Source organism: Mastomys coucha, unplaced genomic scaffold (genome assembly GCF_008632895.1).
Source record: "Mastomys coucha isolate ucsf_1 unplaced genomic scaffold, UCSF_Mcou_1 pScaffold15, whole genome shotgun sequence".
Taxonomy (NCBI): Eukaryota; Metazoa; Chordata; class Mammalia; order Rodentia; family Muridae; genus Mastomys; species Mastomys coucha.
Window position 1 is genome coordinate 99,753,839 of NW_022196897.1, and position 23,119 is coordinate 99,776,957.

A 23,119-nucleotide genomic window follows, 5' to 3' on the forward strand; every position below is an offset into this window, starting at 1 on the left:
GGGTCTCAACCACCAACCAAAGACTGCACATGGAGGGATCTGATTGTTCAGGCAGCATGTGTATAGTGGAGGACTGCAAATTCAATCATCAATAGGAGGAGAAGAGCTCGGCCTTGTGAAAGTTCTGTGCCCCAGTGTAGGGGAATGCCAGGGCCAGAAAGTGGGAGAGGGCGGGGTGGCAGGCATTGGGAAGTGGGAGGCAACAGGGGTTTGTTTTGGTTGTTTTTGTTTGTTTCTTTGTTTTTTGGAGGGGAAACTGGGAATGGAGAAATTTACATGTAAATAAAGAAAATATCTAAAAGAAAAAAAAAGAACATTTCTTAAAGATTAAAAAAAAAGAATTTATTAGCAGTAAGAAATACATATATGTGAACACATACACTAAATGTAGCTACATATAGTTAAATACACAGAATTATATGCATGTATATATAAAGTATAGTGCTCAAAGAGTTAGCTACATCAAGTAAGAAAGAGAAAGAAGTTTGAAATTAAAGACATAAATGGAAAAGTAGAAGTGAAATTATCCCTATCTGTAAATGGCATGGGATTATGTACTGAAAATCTAAAGTTTCTACCTTAAATTCTATAGAACTGATAAATTCATCATGCTACAAGACACAAAAATCCATATACAAAATAGTACCATTTATATGCAATAAGACCGCCAAGAAAGAAATAAATAAGTGTAGTCGCAAAAGCTATAACAAATACTTAGCTGTAAATTTAATTAAGGAAGCAAAAGCCCTCTAAAATGAAAATTACAGAATGCTAAAAGAAGGAATTAAGCATCATACATAAAAGAAACTCACATATGCAGGAATTATAAACAATAATAAATAAAGCAAATATATAAAGTAAATGACATACCAACAGTTTTCTTTGCTTAACTGGAAAAAATCCTCAACTTAATATGACAGCAGTATCACCTTGGACAACCAGAAAAATCTAGCAAAAAAGGTCAAAGCTGGGCACATGATAACACTTGATTTCAAGACACAAGATACAATCATGGTAGCCCAAAAACTTTGGTGGTATCATTAAAACCCAACAGCCCTATAGAGAAGAACACAGGAGCTTAGAAATAAGCCCATTCATCTATATAGCATTGATTCTTATCTAAGGCACCACAAACATATACTCAAGAAAGAACTAACAGCTTCCCCAATAAATGGTGCTGGGAAAACAGAAAAGCCAAGTGCAGATTAAACCTGACCCTTATCTCTCACCATGGACAATAAATAACTCAGAATGGATCAAGCAGCTGAGTGTAAGTTAAAGCAACCATGAACCTACTAGACAAGAGCACAGGAGAACATTCGAGACATTATTAAGGCTATTTTGTTGTGTTTTCCTAAAACCAAAAACAAAAGCAGACTAATGCCATTACATCAAATGCAAGGCTTCTCCACAGCAAAGTCAACAACAAAGGAGACCAGCAGCCAGCCAGAGAGGAGGGGAATGCTCAGCAACAGATCACCCCACCAGAGCCAGTATACATATGAAACTCAAAATGCAGCATCTAAATAATCAAACTTGAACACTATTCTAGATACTTCTTAAAAGAAATAAAAATTGGGCAACAACTATATGAAAAAACATGTTCAGTTTCATTAACTATCAGGGAAATGTTAAACAAAAGTATAATGACAAATCATACCCAAGTCAAAATAGCTATTACTAAAAACTGATATGAGGATATGGTAAAATGGAAATGAGTAGAGATATTGTGAAAAAAATAAAGAAGTTACTCTAAAAATTTAAATTAGTTTGGCCTAGTAGTACAGGCCTATATAATTCTAGACACTTAGGAGAAAAAGGCAGGAGAGTTGCAAATTCAAAGCCTGTTTAGGCCATAAAATAAATTAAAGACTAGCCTAGGCAACTTGGTAAAACCATGTCTTAAAATAAAAAACTGAAAGAGAACTGAGGATATACTCGTACACATAAAGATCTGGGTTCAATTCCAGAGCACAAATACAAAAAGATGCATTGTCGAGGGTCATGTAGGAGGAAGGACACACGGCTTTAGAACGCATGGCATCCGGCCCACCAATGAGGTTAGCACAGCCAGGATGGGTGTGCCTCAGTGGAAGCATGATTCAGAGGACTAAGTGTCCTGAGGATTTCATGCAGTTACAGACTTCTCCTCTGCTTGCTGCCCTCACTTCCCTCTTAATCTAAGAATTGTATGGAAGCTGGGGGCTTCCAGCCCCTCACTGGGTAGCACCTCTGGCACTCACAATAATAATGCATGATCTCTTTCAGGCATTGCTGCTGGGGCAGATTAATGACCACCATCCTTATCAGAAAGCATTTGGAAAAATAAATTATTAGTGAAGCTAGGCTGAGATGTTTTTGCTCCTGATGTTGATGTAGAAAATCGTAGGGAACAATTTGAAGTTCAGAAGGCACACTCTTAATTACTGTGCTAGGGACTCTATTATGGTCAGGGAACAATAACAATGGCAGCCCTGGCTGACGTGTCTCACTGAGGCTGGACTGCTGACAATTGATTTTGTGGACCCATTTTTCCCCTCAGCTTCCTGATATGATTTAATAAAATTTCCTGATGACTAGATATACATTCTGAGGATTTAAAATAGATATGACTGATTTTTATATAAAAGTTTAGATTTGTGATTCTTTTAAGACTCATGTATGATTACTTTTAAAGACAGATAATAATTAATCCTTTCTTTGTAACCATAAATTGCTGCCTGCCAGTAAGAAAAACTGGTTGAGAAAACTGCTTGCTCACACTTTGTGAGATTATAACAAGTTGCTTAGTTATGAATGTATGTGGGTTCTTGAAAATAACTTGTTTTCTTTACCTTATTATGTGATGTTATTTCTTGTAAAGGTACTGTTTGTTTGTGTGAGAGTGTATTGGAACTGTGTTCTATCCATCAAATTTGTATGCATGTATATATTTAAAGCTTGTTTTGGTGTGTGCTGGAACTTGCTCCATCCACAAACTATCTGTATGTAAGCATGTATGTAGGTATGTATATGTACATACATGTATATGTATGTATGTATATATATATATGTGTACATATATATATATATACATATGTATATGTGAAATGCTAGGAGTCTGCTTGCTGAAGCTTTGTTCCAACCATTTATGTGTGAATATGTATGTCTGTTTGTCTGTCTATATGTATACATGTATGTTTGCATTTGTATATATAAGGTTATTAGAGTCTGCCTTTTTGCTTCACTCACTCAGTATGTATGTAAATATATATGTGTGGATGAATTTTCTCTCTTTTGTTTCTTGCTGGCCCTGAGGAGTTAACAGAGTTCACATGGGTTTTGATTGTTTGTTTGTTTTTGGTTTGGTTTGGCTTGGCTTGGTTTGCCACAGGAAATGCTAGCCCCTATAAAATCACTGGCTTCCATAGGCAGCTGCCCCAGTCAGTCTGGCCTGCCCCCCATCTGTAGCTCTAGGCACTGTTCCCACTGGGTGTTGCCTCAGTTTGCCCACTCTATGATGCCTAAGCTGCTCTTTGGCAATGTATGTTGAGCTATCCTATGATCTAGCTATCTCACACCAAATGACAGGCTAAATTACCTGTGCGAAAAAGGAAAAGACTAGAAACATAAATTTAGCATCTTGGGTGACACAATTCCAGAAGCCAAGAACCACAAAATGTTTAGCCATAAAATAAATGCTTACACATTCAGGAAAGGGGCGAAAGAGTCAATGGGACTGATCTCTCAGAAGAGTGGAGAGCCTAAAGAAAGAAATACAGGGAATAAAGTCAATTGGTAAAATCCGAGAAGGTCACTGGATGAGGAAAAGATAGAAGTAATATATAGGTAGGGTTCACAAAAACATATAGTGACACTGTCAGCAATACCAAGTAGAGATAGTTTATAGCTAAAGAGACATAATGAACTTCTCAAAATGAAGGAGTCTTATTTTGTAGATTTAGGAAAAATATATAGATACAAAGTCTAGGACAGGTGGAGTAATGGTAGCCCACATCTTTAATCCTAGGATTTGAGAAGCCGAGGCAGGAGGATCTCTGAGTTCTAGGCGAGCCTAGAGAGTGGACAGGCAGGGCTACACAGAAAAACCCTGTCTCAAAAAACAAAATAACAAAAAACCACCAACAACAACAAAAGCAAAACAAAACAAAAACAGAAAGAATGAAAGAGGAAAGAAGGAAAGAAGAATGAAAGAAAAGAGAGAAAGAGAGAGAGGAGGGAGGAGGGAGGAGGGAGGAGTTAGGGAGGACTGCCTGGATGAGTGAGAAGGTGAAGAAGCAGTTACAAGGGAAAATATCATTCAACATCTATTTCCCAAACGGTTCCACCATTGTGTTTCCTCACACACGTCTGAAGTCACCTTTTGAAAAGGCCAAATACTGTATAGCCTTAATAACTCTGCACCTGGGGAAAAAAGTGACACTGATCAGCTCTAATGCCAGTGCTTCCTTTTAGATCTAGAGTCAACACGAGAAACACATTTATTATGCCAATGGACCAAACCTAATGTCCAATATCTTGGAGATTGACAGGGCTTGAGACAAGCTATGCAGTCCTGAGGAGCCAGGAGCAATCTGTACAGGGCTATGTGCCTATTAGCACTATGTCTGGGTCCTTCCTATAAATCTTGAAGCTTACATGTTTCTCCCATTTCAAACTCTCTGGATTTACCTCAAAGCCACTTAGTTTCTAGACCCTTTCCCCCAGGTCTGAAGTAAAAGGACTCACAGAGTACTTTTTAACTATAAGCAAGTTTGCTAACATAGAGATATTCTGAAATATTGTCTACTCAGCATTTGTACAAAATATTCTGCAGCAAGAACTCAGTCTTCATAGAGATACTAATTGCACTGCAAATGCAAGGATACCTTATCTAGCAGAGCTTTATTATGATGTCCAGCCCCCTTACGTTTCTGGATAAAAACAAAACCAAAAAAACTAAAACTTCTCACTGGATTTACATCACATAAATGAAATACTACTGTGGTCCTCCTGAGTTAGCGAAATCATGAAATATAAAATAATTTGATAGTTTTTAACTCATCTACCCTTTCAACAATCCTTTATGAGCCTGTGTATGCCAAAACTTTCCTAGGCACTTAACAATACAAAAATTGAAGAGCAAGCACTACACATGACATTAAAGGTCCTGTAGTCCAGCAGCAAGTACAGCCATATAAATGATCACAGTAACAAGCTCAGGGACACAGATAAATAGACAAGTTGCCATGAGAGACAAGGACTAAGGAAAATTACAGATGATTTCACAAAGGATGAAGTTCTTCAAGAACTTAAACTTCCAGGAAAGTAAATAAATGTTAAAACAACAACAAAAAAACCAACAGGTTATAAATACAGGAATTTTTTTTAAACATATAAATTTAAGTGGATACTGATTATAGTTTGTCAGAATGGGTTGTATGGGAATGATGGCATCAGACTAGTGGGACTGTAGGGACTAATGCTCCGTCCTCTTAATAGTGGGTAGTGTACCTGACAGCATTGTGATGGATGAGCTGGGTGGAGCACACATGGATGACACACTAGGAGACTGCTGAATAATACAGGTGGACAAGCAGCCACGCAAGAAGAGAGCTGAGGTGTCAGATCTGCAGTTCACTGAAGTATTAGCAACAGGTTACACAGATCTAATGGTAGCAGCTGAGGTAAAAGGCAGAGCTAAGAAAAAGTTCAACTTTGTTAGTGGGACTTGAGTTTGCCTTTAGTGATGGGTTACATGATGATGCTTTCCAAAAAAATGAAATATAAAAATATGAAATGCTTTTATAGAAAATTTGTGTGTTTTCAACTTGCTAAGTTCACCATACTTACAGGATATTAAAGTCAGGGAATCATGAATATTGAAATTATGAAGATCTCAGATGACAAACTGTCAAGCCAATGGTTAATATTTTAAATACATACATAAGAAAGAAAGGAAGATGAAGGAAGAAGGAAAAGAAGAGGGCAGTGGATAGAGCAGCCATAAAAGCAGGGAACTAAGCCAAGGAAGAGTCAGTCAGCATGGCTCCCAACATGTCCACATCTGGAACCTACTAGATTCTGCTGCCCTTTGTGCCTTACCACAGTCCATCCTTCTGACAGCAAGAATCTGATTTAAATGGACAACCCATCATTTCCTTATGCCTTGAAAATATTAACAGAATTCAATAATCATTTCTTTACCTTGTACTCAGAAATGGCTGGTCTAGACTGCTCAGACAAATGAAATCAATCTCTAGAAATAGTAACTTGGCTTAAGGATGTTATGTCAAGCTATGTAAGATGATTACAACTTTTCCTAGAAGAATTGAACCAATGCAAATAGGAGCTAATCTCTAACAGCATGAGTCTTGACTCAATGAATAGTCAATAGATTATAGAAACAGGAAAAAAAAAAGAAACACTGCATTTGATTAATCAATTAAGTCCCATATTTTTACTTGTTGCTACACTTACCTTTACACTATTTTTAATAGATTATATTTTATTTGAAAGTGATTAAACAGAAAAGACAGAGCCACAACTGGACATCTCTCATCACCATATGAAACTTCCAGTGCTTGGAATGGGTAACATCTAATTGAGTTGTTTGCCAAGGGTTCCATGGAAACCCTGCAAACAACCCAGGCTATTGCCAAAACTATTGGTTATGCTCCAAAACTAACAGTAAAGCTCTATTGTTAAAGACACGACTCACTTAACATGAAGAAGATGGTGCCATATTCATTCCTATGCACTAGTATATGTGGTATGGGAAAGCACTCTGCAAACTAGGAGAAAGGTAAACACCAACCCCAAACCAAACTCTCCCATCTACAGTGACTACAAGATAAGCTAGTGCAACAGTAGCACAAAGCTTGTGGAAATAACCAACCAATATCTGATTGGATATGAGACCTACTCCATGAGATGGACCCTATTCTGATACTGCTCAACAGGCCAAGAACCTGAAACCATACAGGCTAGGGAAAAACCAAGACTACTATTTTGTTGAAGGAATATAGCCATGACCACTACTGACATCCTAATAACACAGATCAGTCTCTTGCTCAACTATCATCAGAAGAGCTTCCTCCTCTGGGAAGAACAGATGGCTCAGAGGTAGAGAACACTAGCTACTCTTCCAGACTACTGGTGTTCAACTCACAGCACCCAAATGACAGCTCATGGCTCTCTATGAGTTCCAGTTCAAGAGGATCTGATACCCTCACACAGACATCCATGCAAGCAAGTCACCAATGCATATAGAATCAAAATAAATAAATCATTAAAACATTTTAAAGTAGATGGGAACTAACTAGGGGCCTACAGCTAGATGCTATGTAGAGTATGAGAGATCTTGGAACATTCAGTTACCCTAAATGAGATATCTCCATCAAATCCCTCTTTCTTAAGGTTCAGGAAACTCTGTTGAAGAAGAGGGGAAGGGTCAGGACCATAATAGTCAGGAGCCTAGAGTATATCAAGGAAACAAACAAGACCTTCTAAACACAGCAGGACAGATGCACATATGAACTCAGAGAACTATGGCAGCATTCACAGCCTGTGCAAGATAGGGTCCCAGAGCCGAGAGAAGAATCAGATACATGCTCATTCTCATCCCTAGTCCAGAAGCCATCTTCAGTTAATCGTTACTCACTAATGAAACAAATAGTACTCCCCAACAGAGTCTCACTGGAGATATAAGCCATTCTTAAAGGCAGACCCCATGCTCAGCAGTAGATGACCAACACAAACTCAATGCCAAGTAGCATCATTTATGGTTCTTTGTCAGGGCATTTCTTTATTTCTTTATTTTTGTCTTGCTCTTATAGGTCCTTTTTGTATATATTAGGGCTTCCATTTTTGTGTTTTTATGGGACTCCTGAGTGAGCTAATGTGTGTCTCTCTGTCTATATGTGCTTCTCATGCTTCTTCTGTTTTCTTTGTCTTTTTTTCTTCTGTTTGTTTGGTTTGGTTTTATCTTATTTTATTATATTACTATTCTCTAGATACCTGATTGTTTTATAAAGAGAGAGAGAGAAAGGGTATGGTTTAGAATGTGAGGCAAGGTGGGAAAGATCTCAGCAGAGTTGAAGAAGAGAAACCATAATCAGAATATATTGTAATAAAAAATTTCAATAAAAATAAATAAAAATGAAAGTGTTTCAGTTATGCTCCTTTCAATAGTAAATATTCTATCTTAAGAATAAAAAAGCAATTAATTAGCATATTTAAGTTATATGTGTACACTGAGAAATTTAAGGTTAGTATTGAGTTGACTTGAGATGGCTATGAGAAAACGAATAAAGAAAAGTGTCAGTGGTTCAAAGAGTAGAGCTGAAACTGAACGTTGAAGTTACTGAAGCGTGTTAAATATATTCCATTAGAATGAAGTTCACACAGGTTACTGGATCTTGAAATTCTATTAAAATGAAACAAAGGTACAATCTCTCATGAAAAGAAAAGGATGGAGCTACGAGAGCTAGACTGTCTCCACTTCTTGATGAGTCAGAAAGCAGATGACAGAATGGTGACTGCTGAATCAGCAGAGAAAGGGTGATCTATTGTTGCCTGGAAGACAATGAGGCTAAGGAGTCAGGCAAGGCTCGCTAGCCTTAATTCCAGGATTATGAGTTTCAGACATGAGTCTGGAGAAACTAAAACCTACACATTCCCAGTCAGCTTTTCTTTTTCTTGTTCTTATTCAACATGAGCGAAAGACACAAAGGAAACAGGAATAGTTGAGGGAGCAACAGATAATATTTAAAATCTCTTACTTATGTTTTAAGAGCCATGTAGGGAATGTGGCTACTACAGAAAAAGAAAATCATCTTTATAAAAAGAGAAAAAAAATAAATGAATAAAGTTCTTAACTATAGGAGACACATGACTTTGAAAAAGTTCAACACAAAAATAAAAGAGATTCCAGAAGCACTCTCAAAAACATACAACAAAAAGACCCAAAGTAGCTGGGACACTGTTCAGTGGGTACGGTGCTTCATGGGGAGAATGTGGACTCAAGCACTGCCTGCGTTCAGATGTCCAGATGGAGGTCAAAAGCCAGACACGGCAGCTTGCCTGTGTGATCAGTGCTGGGACGCAGAAAAGGGAGATTACTGGAGCTTCCCAGCCAGGTATTCTGTATTCTGTCCAATTAGTGAGCTTCAGGCAAAGCCAAAGATTCAGTGTCAAAAAATAAGGGAGATAAGCTATTGAGGAAGACATCGAATATCAACTTCTGTCCCCCACTACCCTCCCAAACACAGAGCATACACCTAACAGACAGATATTATTAGGAGTTCAAGCCCTTTCTGTTCCACCTAGGGACATATTGTCTTTACAAATGGCACAGAAACAAAAAATATTTGGGAAAATAGAAGTTAGATAAAGGTTCAGTCTACAAGGTGTAATTTCTGACCAAGTGGTTTCAGGAGGGGGAAAGGCATGAAGGAATTTAAAAAGGAGAAAATTATCACATATAATGAAGGCGGACTCTCAGAGCTATCCTTATACTGTAAATCCACTGGTTCTGCTATTTTTCTCTGACATATATGACATTAGGTATTTCCCTTTCAAGAAAAAAAAAAAAAGCAAAGGCTATTACATTTCTAGGTCCTAGTCATCCATTTCTGCAGGCAGGTGGAAGAGCCTACCTTCCTCCGATCATCATTGGCTGTTGTGGTAGGACCAGGCCATTCCTGATCCAGTCACGACAGTCAGAAGACTGTCCTATTGTAAATGGTTTTCACTCTGACTAAGATTGTCATTAATCAAGGAAAAGCTTTCAAAGAGATGTTTTATCACTAAACAATTATGGAAGAGTCACAGGAAACACATCTAATGTTCAGTAAAATATGTGAGGCAAAATACCAACATTTCAAAGTGTAAGAATCTGAAAGGATTTGCCATTAGGAAATTTCTTAAAGGTTCTACTAAATGGGGATGGTGGGAAGACAGCAGATATCTAGAGAGAAAACAGTACCAAATCAATAGAGAAAGCAAAAAATGTATTGATCCTTAAATATGATTCTATAGAAAAATGATGCTACCTTGTATCTTTTAATAACTATTATATTGTATATACTTTAAATAAAACTAACATGATTAATAAATCATTTTAGAAAAGATAAGCTATACCATATCAAACTACAAATGAGCTAAAGTTACATTTCAATACTAAAGACAAAAGACAAGTCATAAAACCAAATATGTTACAAACAGCTTCAGATATATATTTCAGTTTCAAAGTTACCTAGCAACTGAAGAGATACGATGGATACAGTTTTGTTAGTTTTCCTGACTTCAACAAGACAGGAAACTTGTAGTTCTAAACTTCCTGAAGTTTATATTTCTAAGACTTTGTTACTTAGACAAACTGAAATATATGTAAAATAAAGTACACCCTAGACAAAATATCTATAAAAACAAAAGACAGATATAGAACTTACTAAAGTATAGAAATAATGAAAACAAAGTCCAGAGGCTTCCACTACTGAATTAATAATCAAGATATTAAAATATGGTTCTTTTGCTTAGAGCAAGTTAAAACAAACTTGGAAATTATAGCCTCTCTAAGTTATTTTTTTTCCATAATTACTCAGTTATTCATTAGAGTATATGAGATCTCTACTGGAATTTTTGCACCATAGTTTCACAAATGGATTTAACTCTAAAAGCCTAGTTATACAATTTCTTTCATAAAAGTAATATATTTCTGATATTGATGTCTTTAAAATATCCTATAGTAAAATTAATATTTTTACACAGGAAAAGAAGGAACTATTTAGTCCCAGACAACTTGATAACATCTCTTTCAACTATAGTTATAATTATCATGTATGAAATTCCAAAGCAGAACTTGTCAAGATTTAACATTAGCATTAATTTATGTCATAATTGACGGTTACTATGAAGATAATGGCAAAGCATCCATTTCTCCAAAGACAGCATGGAGAGAAAGGGGATTTCTTCTTAATTACTACTAATCTGCTCACTTTTAATTAAACTGATTAGTAATTTATTATCGTTCCCTTTCCTGGATGGATTCTATTATCACAGGGTTTCTCCAAAGTTAAATTTGTGATTTTTAAAAAATTCCAATATTTCAATATTGGAATAATATTTCAATTTTGAAATATTGATTTATATTGAAATGTTAATATTCAGTTTCAGTGTATTTTGAAAAATAAATGTGGAAATATAAGATCTGTATTTAGTTTCTACATCTCCAAGTGAGTAACATTAACTGCAGCTTTCTGGAGAATTGACTGGGAGCAAAAATCTTTTCCTTCCCCCTAGTTTAAAAATCACAGTAGTTAAAATGAACATGCAGCTTCCAATGACAACCTCTGCAAAATATCTACTTCATATGCTATCTAACTAACAGTGTGCTATGAAACAATAGTTCCCTGTGCTTCTTTTTAAGATAACAATGTTCTGACATGCAAAATAGAAACTGTTTTAATTAAGCAACTTTAAGCCTACTTAGTATCTGGTATTTTTTTTTTCGATCAAAGTTATTAATCAGTATAAAGCTCTGACTAGCACCAATTATTTGAGATTATGAAATGTTCATTACACAACTTGGGAAAGGGCTGAATTCCTTAAAGAGTGAGGAGATGCAATAGTATAAGAAGTATAGAACTTTTTCTTCTGTAAAATACTAAGATTTGCAGCACATACAGACTTAAGATCACCATCAATATGTGTTATATGAACTATACATATAGCTGTTGAATAAATGCTTGTATTTAGGGAAGAATATCAAACTGTCCTTAAGCAGTTGATTATTAATGAGAAGGCAAGAATGAATATTCAATATAATCTCTGTAAACATTTCCTGAGTATAGTATCTACTAAAGAGACAAGCCCACATTTCTCTCTGAAATTTTGTGTGCTGAAACTATTCATGAATGTATGAAGGACAATAGCACATACAATGGCATATTTGATTCATAAGACTGGTTTCCAGTCTGCCTAACCTTAACCATATCTGAACATCACATGACCACTACTGACCATTACATGAGTACATTCCCTCTTGCTACCAGGTGTTATCAGCTTGGCATATCTTCATTCCTTCTCACACTACCTTCACTATCAGCCAGGCTGTTAGTTTGGTCCTTGTCTTACTCTTCCACGAGAAAATGTAATGTAATAAGGAAACAGGATGCATCCATTTGTTTAGTAGTAATCCAAAACAAAATATGTTAATGAACAAAGATCAAATGCTATTTTTTCCACTATCCTGAAGATAAAGAAATATTACTTGACAAGGGCTAAGGAGTTAAGAGCACTTGTACATAGCACCCACATTGTTTATAACCATCTATAACTAATTTAAGGGAATCTAATTCCCTTTTCTGGCTTTTGTAGGTACCAGATATACACATGGCATATATACATACATGCAGGCAAAGCATAAAATTAAAAAAAAAAATGGAAAAAAGCTTGTGACATGCCTAGACATAAATCTATACCCAATGTCTTATTTTTCTATAGCCTAATATAAAGACATACTAAGGAGTTTTTTGTTACCTTCTAACCAAAAGATAAAATATTCTCTCAAAGAAGAGCTAGGCTATGAAAATTTGTAAGTTATTTAATATTAAATAACTCAATAAGTGAAAATTACAAAGTTCAAAAAGGATAAGGTAGTCACTGTGCATACCTTAACGAGTTTCAATAGTTCATAGAGATCTTCAACCTCATCACCTTCACATTTGGTATACACTCTTCCTGTCTCCAAGCTCCTTCCTCTGATGGTTCTGCGGTACAGGGGCAGAGCCATTGCTTCAGCATACAAGTCAATGGCATGGTGACCCACTGTCTGATACATATAGCTATCCAATTCATCTGACTCTACTGTAACAGTGAAAGGAAAAATAATTATTAAGACAGAGTAAAACAAACAGATCTTAAGAAGCAGTTTTTACTACTTCAAGAATAGTCAATACAAAGCTTAAGAATTTAACCATATCTCCCTGCTTTTATAAGTGAAATAATATATAAGCATTGCACATTTGTCCATACATAAATTTAGATCAGTTCAGCTTTAATAATCTGTGTTTCTAATTATCAACAATACATTTACATTTTTAGAATGATATACAACATCTAAAAGTAAGTGTAATGTATCCAATAAATTTTTCATTGGTTTATTCAGTTAGAAATTATATTACATATTTTCCAGGTTATTCAAAATCATCTAGACTTTTAATAAAAAGTGTTATTAAATAAATATCTGCTTAGTAAGTGGTACATATATGGCAGAAAAACTAGGTATAATAGGTATGTTCTATAATCAATACATCAACAAAGCATATACATGTAACTTCAATATTTATTACAACAGTTACAAATGTTTGGTAAAATGATAACTGAACCTAATCAGTTATATCTCAAGAGTCCATACATATTATTATAGGTAAAGCATTTATTATAGAATTATTTATAAAAAATCACTATATTACAGTCATACAATAAAGTGGCATGTACTTTCAAAAGTGTCCTCTCCAGAATATGAATCTTATAAGATATTAATATTTAAAAGAGGGGGTAAAAGATTGCATGTCAAATAAGTTTTAAAAGTATGTAGGTAAATAATTTTAAATAGATGACTGTTGAAATTTTTCATAGACTAATATACTTTCAGTTCCTCCAATAAGAGGACAAAGTATGAATTACCTCTTCAAATGATCTTTAAACCACTTACATTTCATACAGAGAAGATATAGAAGAAATTATATGGAGACTACTATTTAGTGCCATTGAGACTGTTGAAAGTTTATGAAGTTACAAAATAATAGACTACAAAATGTATGTTTTCAAATGTGGAAACATTTAATCAAAGGGAATAAATAACACTGTAAATATCTTTCAACAATCAGTGACATCATCACATGCCACTTCATTTTGGCTCATCACATTTCTGACCCCCACAACTGCCTGGCTTCCTATCAAACAATACTCCCATCATTATTATAAGTCTACACCTCATGCCAGTATGAAACAGAGTTAGTCAAACCACCCTAAAAACATTTCACTCTTCCTTCCTACCAAGTTAGAGTGAGAATTTAATGAATTTTCACTAAAGCATATTGGTCAAATGAATTTATTCAAAGAACCTTGAGCTTCATAGGAAGAAACATCCTGAAATTAATACAACTACCAAACAGTATAATGGCTTTAAAACCTGATATATTTTCATTAGGGCTCCATGGAGTCCTTACCACAAAATAACTTCATTAGTGGAAGCTACACAGCAGCAACTAGTGTAAGAGAAAACAAAACCAAAAGGCTCCACTGTTGCCTAAAGCACTTCAATTAACATACCACAAAGCCCCTACTACAGACTTAAAGGGATGGCTCTGTACAGTTTATGACAACTGCACATTATCTCATTGATGGGAATAAATTCTTTCCCAGAGCACCTAAGGAAAACCCATATTGTGAAAATCATGATATGCTGTGAATACATTATACCCAGCTTTGCTTGTCAATGGAGCCATGCATTCCTCAGTAAGGTTCCTTTCAGTGCACTTAAAGGGGGGGAAATCATTCAGTAAACTCATTCAACAGTTCCAACATCCTGCTGACTTTAAATCATTATTACCTAGCCCTGTACATCTACTGATCCACAAAATCTATTGTCTTCTATACCAATTATACTATCAGATGATATTCTCAGATTGTTAATTCATAATATTCTAATTGCATTTATTATTTAATTTTTCATACTAATAATATTGTAACAAATGCCCTCACTCTATTAATAAGTATAATTTAAAAGGTATAGTTGCTTTTTTACTGTTCCATCAGCAGTATAATTGGAGATAATACAATAATGATCTGGTCACAATAAACTAATATTGAAATTGAAAGCTGTGACACAATTAATTCAACAGAGGAAAATAACTTTATATATGCAGCACACATCCTGTGAACATAAGTTTTTTGTTTTGTTTTGTTTTTGTGTGTTTGTTTTGTTTTACTTTTAGTACTGAGAATTCTCAAGTCAGATGAAGACTCACTTGTCCACCTCGGTGAAAGGGACAGATGAGGTCTCACAATTACAGTACAATCTGTAACTGCTTTTGCTTCTTTACAATAAAAACAGCAGTAGTTAATTTCTCATATTTTAAGTTAGGACTAGAGTCCTTCTCAGAAAACGTTTACTTCTAAACCCTAGCTCATCATCACCAGAGCCTAGCATAAAATCCTAAGTATAAATTTACCCCCATGTTTTTCTTCCTATAAAAGTAAGTCCACTTCCTTTCTTCCTATAAAATACTCCCAATGTCCATCCTTCCACATCACTTCAGAATTGTTCCAGTATCCAACAGAAGTAAACTGGCTAATTAAGATGAGTTCAATACTCACTGGTCTATCAGTACTCTGTGAGTGAATACCTACCACAGGCACAGAGCCTAAAGAGCTGAGGCGCACCCACAGGAAAGTCCAAGTCACTACATCTCTTCTCAAGGGGCTCATAATCTATGGGAGGGTGCAAGGGGAAGCCCTGCATGCTTCACTGCATCTGAGAGAGCTAAGGACATGTTCTTAATGGTGGCATTCATATATTGTAAATCAAGACCCAACGAAGCAGACTGTTTCTTACCAACCTGAAATAATGAAGTTGAGTTGCAACCATTTTGAGAATGACCCCCCCCCCCAAAAAAAAATGCACTAACCTTGGTTTTCCTCTGGTCTTAGATTTGCTAATGCAACAATTTGATGCCCCTTGGCAATGCACTGCATCATGTTGTAACAGCTGTCCTTCCCACCACTGTAAAACAAGTCATGGGGAAATGGCGATGAGCGCCAGACCTCTGATCACCAGTAAACACAGAACCACTGGACATCAAAGTCAAACACATTCTTACTCAGCTTTGCAGAATCCAGAAAGGATTGTTTCACAATTACCATGCAATAAGACACACATTTGTAAGGAGGAAGAACACTGAGCACATGAATCTGAATGTCTAATGTTGCTACGTCTAGGAATTTATGAAAAGACATGCATTTACAATACAGAAGTTCTACATAAAGTGTATTTGCTACAGTAGTTTTATATAAGATAAAAAGTACTGTGCACATAATCAATTATTCAGAATGATATTCTAAAGACTTATTTCAGATATTCCTTAGATGAAAATCCTTAATTAAAAAAAAAAAAATCTAGGGGCTACAGAGATGTCTCAGTAGTTAAGATCATTGGCTGTTCCTCCAAAGGACCAGTCTTCAATTCCAAGCACTGACATGGCAGCTTACACCCTTCTGTAACTCCAGTTCCAGGGTATCCAATACCTTCATATGGCTTCCATAAGCAAGTGGTGTGCAGATATACATGCATAAAACATTTTTAAATCTGTTCTAACTACATGAAACCTAACTACGGGATACCAATACTCATCAAAGGATGATATTCAGATATAAAAATCTGATTCAAACTTTATAATAGATTGTGACATTTTTGATTCTATAGTCTATATAATGAAAATCCAAATGCTGACATACGTCAATAGTCAAGCGTCAGTATACTCAGTGCTTCAGCCATTGCTGTGTAGACAACTGTACTGCAGGATTCCTTACAAGGAAGAATGCAAAGGGAAAGAGAGTGTATTGAGTGCAGTAATGCAATCCCCATCAAAATTCCAACTCAACTCTTCATAGATTTAGAAAGAGCAATTTGCAAATTCATTTGGAATAACCAAAATCCCAGGATAGTGAAAACTATTCTCAACAATAAAAGAACTTCTGGAGAAATCAACTATCAGTGACCTCAAGCCGTACTACAGAGCAATAATGATAAAAACTGCATGGTATTGGTACAGAGACAGGCAGGTAGATCAATGGAATAGAACTGAAAACCTAGAAATGAACACATATGCCTATGGTCACTTGATCTTTGACAAAGGAGCTAAAACTATCCAGTGGAAAAATGACAGCATTTTCAACAAATGGTGTTAGTTCAACTGGAAGTCAGCATGTAGAAGAGTGCAAATTGATCTGTTATCATCTTGTACAAAGCTCAAGTCCAAGTGGATCAAGGACTTCCACATAAAACCAGATACACTGAAACTAACAGAAGAGAAAGTGAAGATCCTGGAGCACATGGGCACAGTGGAAAATTTCTTAAACAGAACACCAATGGCTTATGCTCTAAGATCAACAATAAAAAGTGGGACCTCATAAAATTACAAAGCTTCTGTAATGCAAAGGACACTGTCAGTAGGACAAAATGGCAACCAACAGATTGGGAAAAGATCTTTCTGAATCCTACATCTGATAGAGGGCTAATATCCAATATGTACCAAGAACTCAAGAAGTTAGACTCCAGAGAATCAAATAACCCTATTAAAAAATGGGGTACAGAACTAAAAAAATTTCAACTGAGGAATATCAAATGGCTGAGAAGCATATAATGAAATGTTCAACATCCTTAGTCATCAGGGAAATGCAAATCAAAACAACTCTGAGATTCCATCTCACACCAGTCAGAATGGCTAAAATCAAACACTCAGGTAACATCAGATGCTAGCAAGGATGTGGAGAAAGAGGAACACTCTTCCACTGTTGGTGGGATTGCAAGCTGGTACAACTACTCTGGAAATCAGTATGGCGGGTCCTCAGAAAATTGGACATAGTATTACCTGAAGACCCAGATATACCACTCTTGCATATACCCAGAAGATGCTCCAACATGTAATAAGAACACATACTCCACTATGTTCATAGCAGCTTTATAGAAGCCAGGAGCTGGAAAGAACCCAGACGTCCTTCAACAGACAAATGGATATAGAAAATGTGGTACATTTACACAACGGAGTACTACTCAGCTGTTAAAAACAATGAATTATGAAATTTTTAGGCAAATGGATGGAATTAGAAAATATCAACCTGAATGAGGTAGCCCAATCACAAAAGAACAGACACAGTATGCACTCACTGATAAGTGGAAAATTAGCCCAAAAGCTTGGAATACCCAAGATACAATTTACAAACCACATGAAGCTTAAGAAGGAAGACCAAAGTGGGGTGCTTCTTCAGTCCTTCTTAGAAGAGGGAACAAAATACTCACGGAAGGAAATACAGAAACAAAGTGTGGAGCAGAGACAGAAGGAAAGGCCATCCAGAGACTGCCTAGCCTGGGTATCCATCCCACATACAGACACCAAACCCAGACACTATTGTGGATGCCAAGGAGTGATTGCTGGAAGGAGCCTGATATGGCTGTCTCCTGAGTGGTTCTGCCAGTACCTGACAAATACAGAGGTGGATGCTCCCAGCCAACTACTGGACTGAGCACTGGGTCTCCAGTGGAGGAGTTAGTGAAAGGACTGCAGGAGCTGAAGGGGTTTGCAACCCCATAGCAACAACAACAATATCATCCAATCAGACTTCCCTACCCCCCAGAGTTCCCAGGGACTAAACCACCAACAAAAAATACACATGGAGAGACCTATGGCTCCAGCTGCATATGTAGCAGAGGATGGCCTTGTTCGACATCAATGGGAGGAAAGGCCCTTGGTTTTGTGAAGGCTTGATGACCCAGTATAGGGGAATGCCAGGGTAGGGAAGTGGGAGTGGGTGAGTGGAGGAGCACCCTCATAGAAGCAGGGGAAGGTGGGATGGGATAACACTTGAAATGTAAATAAAGAAAATATCCAATAAAATAAAAGAAAAAAAGAAAGAAAGCTCTATTAAAATAGTTCTGCAATGTCAGGGCAAAAAAAAAAAAAAAAAAAAGCCCAGCACTCCTCTTTTCAGATATGTACCTAAGTAGGTCTTCATAACTTTCTCTATTGGATCCTATTACTATGCCCCCCCAAACAAACAAACAAACAAACAATGTTTTAAAATATATTAAAGATTCAAGGGTGAATATCAATAATCACCTCTTTATGGCTTAAAATATGTCAACTCTTTAAATATGCTTTCAAAGTTTTTCCCAAGCTGTGTGCTATAGAAAACAGAGTACTCAAAGAACAAAAAAGCATTCAGAAACAAAGAATATTATTATTATTATTATTATTATTATGTTATTCATTTATTTTGATGCCAGCTTTCTCTCCCTCCTCTTCTAAGTCCCTCCCCCTCACGCCCACCCCAGCCACAATTCCACCCTTCTTTTCAGAAAAGGGGAGGCCTCCTATGGATATCAAGCAGCCTTGGCATATCAAGTTGCAACAAGATTATCTGCATCTTCTGTGAGAGTAGACAAGGCAGCCCAGGATGGGCAGAGGGTTCCAAAGGCAGACAACGTAATCACAATATAGTTGGGCTTATATGCTTCAGTGTAAGTTTAAAATAGCCTGTCTAAATGATCTTCAAGATTTCATTCAACAGCGCAACATTTCTGAGGTACTTTAGCCTATGACTTCATGATATAGAAGAATGTGTTTCATTTTGTTCTGAAAATACACTCATACCCTATCAATTGTTATACATACAAATTCAAATATATACATACACGTACACAATGCACACAGATTTATCAAACTGAAGCTTAACTATATGGCCATTTATATATAATTATACACAGTACATATGTATTTATTCTGTGCATTCTTGTTTCCTAATAGACAGTTTTTAAGAACTGTATAACTTCTCAAACAGCACCTCTAATTCCTATCCGCTGAGAATTTTGAGGAACACCCTCCACTGATACTTTCTTCTCTCCGTTTTCACATGTTTTACACCCTGCTGAGCTTTGGTAAACTAAATTCCATCACTACCTTCCTGGCTTACATTTAATTTTTAACTCTCTTCACCAAATAATCATAATGGTTAAAGCTTCATTACTCTCTTTATCAGTAGAATTTTAAATTATTGTGGCTTTAAATTTTCCTTACAATGGCATAGAATCAACAGATATGTCATTTTCCTGTCACTACAGAGAAACTGAAATATGGCTTACCTAGACTGTCACCCACTGTCAACTAGCATCAGTTACCTAGGACATTAACAAAAAAAAATGTTTATATGTGCTTCACTGGGCTAACAAAAACAGACTGTAGCAACGAAGTGGAACTCACACTTTTCTGAGGTCTAAATCTCAAGAAACAATACATTTAAGGATTTTAAACTAATATTACTATGCCCCTTATCACTTTCAGGCACTGAAACAGTTCAAGGATAGCTCTGCTTATCAGCTACAGTATCTGGACTTTTAAGTAAGTGCTATAGATGCCAAACTACTTTTGGAATCTGACTTGTGTTGCCCATGGTCAGTAAGGCAAATTCTCAGTAAGGCAAATTCGTTGTATCCAAAGCAACTTCACTCCAAAACATCTAGAAAAGCCTCGCATATTTTCAACTCAACCATGAGGAGATACATCTGCCAGTAGCTTGAGTTCCAGAGGAGGTGTCTGACACGTAAGAGCAAAGCAATTTCAAATCATAGGGGTCCTACAGCCATCCCTGCAAGCCAGAGCTGTGAGAAGAGAGTGAGGTTGCATTCCTCATTTCTGGGAGGGTTCAAGACTTTAGAGAACTATAGAGAACCAAAAAAAAAAAAAAAAAAAAAAAAAAGTGCAAGCAAGTGAGTTAACAGCGGCTCTCAAAGTTCAGAGCGTAGAAAAACCCAACAGGCGTGGTGACCATGCACCCAACAGTGGAGGAGGACCCAGGCATTAGTGCTGTCTTCAGCTTTGCCAAGACCTTAGAAAGGAGGCGCGCGCGCCAGACCAGCCGGCCCGAGCAGATGGCCCCGCCTCTTCCGGTAGCCGTGGCGCCGACCCGCCCACGCGGCGCCGGACGAAGTGGCTCCGGACGTTTCTACAGTGCCCGCGTCAGGATATAGCTTTGCCCAGGAGTAAAGAAGTGGCCCCACTCCTCATTACCTGATCAGGGCCGCGACCCTCATTCTGGGCGCAGCGTGTGTGTGCGTGCGGTAACCACAGACGCCAGGCCCGGAGTCCCGTGGCGGCTGGACCTACACGCACGGTCCCCGACCGGGTGTCTGCTGCACTGCCTGCCGCGACCATGCCTGCTGCCCCTTCGGCACCTTGCTGAACACCCGAGTATAGAGAATAGGTAGCCTCAGCCTCGACTCCCTGATACATGGATATACGGCTCAGAATTTACAAAAAAGTGAAAAGTTTAGGCACAGCCTAACCACCTAAGTAAGGGCAGTGAAGCTACCAGGGGAAGGGCATGGTCCTGGTTAAACTGCTTGAGGGTGCTGGGATTGTCTGGGTAGTAAATTCAAAGTCACAAGTTCCAAGATTTGAGACACTATCCTGGAAAGGGGATTTAGTCTCTCTCCTTTCTTCGTCAACTATAAGAAAGTATTACTCCCCCCCCCAAAAAAAATATCACTAATACCTGAACACTTTTAACTTTGAGGTTTGCATTTCTGCCTATTGAATCAGTGAGGCTACATGACCTGCCCCTCCTGTCCTATTATTTAGCATTTTCCAAATACAGAAACTGAAAAATTTGCACTCCAGAAAGCAAAACGGAAAACTAATTTAAAATACATTCACCAGTACTTACTCAGTTATGTGAATGTACTAAGTACTGTTTAGAGCTCCTGGGATCAACTTGTGTAAGATATAGACCACCATGCCTACCTACATCCATGAACAGGGAGTTGTGTAGGGTTGTAGGAAGAAGCAGGTGATATGTTGAACAGTTTAAAAGAGAATTGTATGTTAAAAAGTGGAAAATACTATACCAAAAAAAAAAAAAAAAAAAAAAAAAAAAAAAAAAAGAGTGGGGAATTATCACAAGTAGAGAGAGAAAAAATGTAGAACTAAATAGAGTTTCCAGGTAGGTATTATTGGTGAGTTAAACTAACTTTAACATATATGTCTTTGAATATATATTCATATACAGAGAATATATTATTCAATGTATTATGTTTATACACATATACATGTAATACATATATAAATATACATGTATATATGTGCTTATATACACAATAGATATGCACATATATACAGTATACACATTATATGCAATATATATGCACATATATAGTTGAATATCAATATAGTTGAATAGACAGACATAGGTTACTAAAGAAAGCCATGAGAAATGATAACAACGTCATGAACTAAAGGTAATATGTGTAAGATAACTCACATTGTGTCAGATACACATTAGCAATCAGTTTTGCCATGCTATAAATGTTTTCATTGGCTCCAAATAGTTGGTATGGGTCATCATGGCATTAATAATTTGCTATGAGGGTCAGTATTATAATAGTTTGTGCAAAATTTCTGATTATAATTACCAAATCAATTAAGTATTTGAGATGTTGGTTTCTGGTTAGAGATACAGCATTCAAATTATATATTTATAGTATATCATATCAAATTTTGAAAGTAACAATTAATGTAATACATAGGGCAAGATCATTGGGAGTTGAGCCCATTGAAATGAAGGGTAGTTAGAGTAGGATAGGACTTGAAAGATAAGGATAGGAGAAACAGATATATTTTCAAACAAAGATATGAAGAGGTTAGCCTTACCTGTGGAGAGAGTATGTTGGTCAGAGAGAAAGACAAATTGGATAGTCAGGGTAATGCCCAGTTATCTAAGATCAGGAAAAGCCACTAAGAATAATAGCAATACCAGGAAAGTTAGTCCGGCTGTTTATTATTAATTTTAGAAAGTTGTATGGATTATCAGTAATTAACATGCTGACTGTTTCGATAAAATAAACATCAAGTGCCTCAAAGACTCATTTTTTAAAATTTTCTACCATTTATAATTATTTTTCCTTGCCACTTTTCAAGAGGAGGTGAGAAAGTAACTTGCTCTCCCTAAAGCTGTATATTAAGGATTACGTTTTGTTTCTCTGTGTTTAGCCTCATGCTAGGATATTCTCATCAAAAATACTTATTATACTGTGTATATACTGAGGTTTATCTATAAGTGAGGGGATAATTGCTCAGGCCAGTTACCAAGGTCAGCCAGTTTTCAGAGCTTTTCTAGCTTCTCCCTGCCACCTTTATCCTTTGTATTGTGCATTTTATCCCCAGGAAGAAAATTCTCAAAACTTTTTTTTTCAACCAATTTTTTTCTCAAAACTTTTCAACCAAATTCCTTTCAACTAACAGAATTTCCTGAATGACCTAATATAACACTGACAAATGTATTGTCTCTTTTTTTTACAAAC

General features: G+C 36.6%; 1 protein-coding gene across 3 annotated transcripts in view; it reads right to left on the reverse strand.

Annotated features, from left to right (window-relative positions):
• The window catches only part of Dph6 (diphthamine biosynthesis 6), a 142,516-nt gene extending 119,995 nt beyond the window's left edge, over positions 1-22,521 (reverse strand). The window contains exons 1-4 of one of the 3 annotated variants that reach the window (XM_031371401.1): positions 22,470-22,521; positions 19,907-19,942; positions 15,678-15,772; positions 12,656-12,849 (exon numbers count right to left, since the gene is read on the reverse strand). In XM_031371401.1, coding sequence (XP_031227261.1) covers positions 12,656-12,849; positions 15,678-15,747 — 264 coding nt within the window. In that variant the 5' untranslated portion in view covers positions 15,748-15,772; positions 19,907-19,942; positions 22,470-22,521. Of the gene's footprint in view, positions 1-12,655; positions 12,850-15,677; positions 15,773-19,906; positions 19,943-20,831; positions 20,946-22,469 lie in introns of those variants that run through there. The other 2 variants (XM_031371400.1, XM_031371399.1) reach the window with 2 other exon arrangements.
• Between the last annotated feature and the right edge of the window lie 598 nt (positions 22,522-23,119).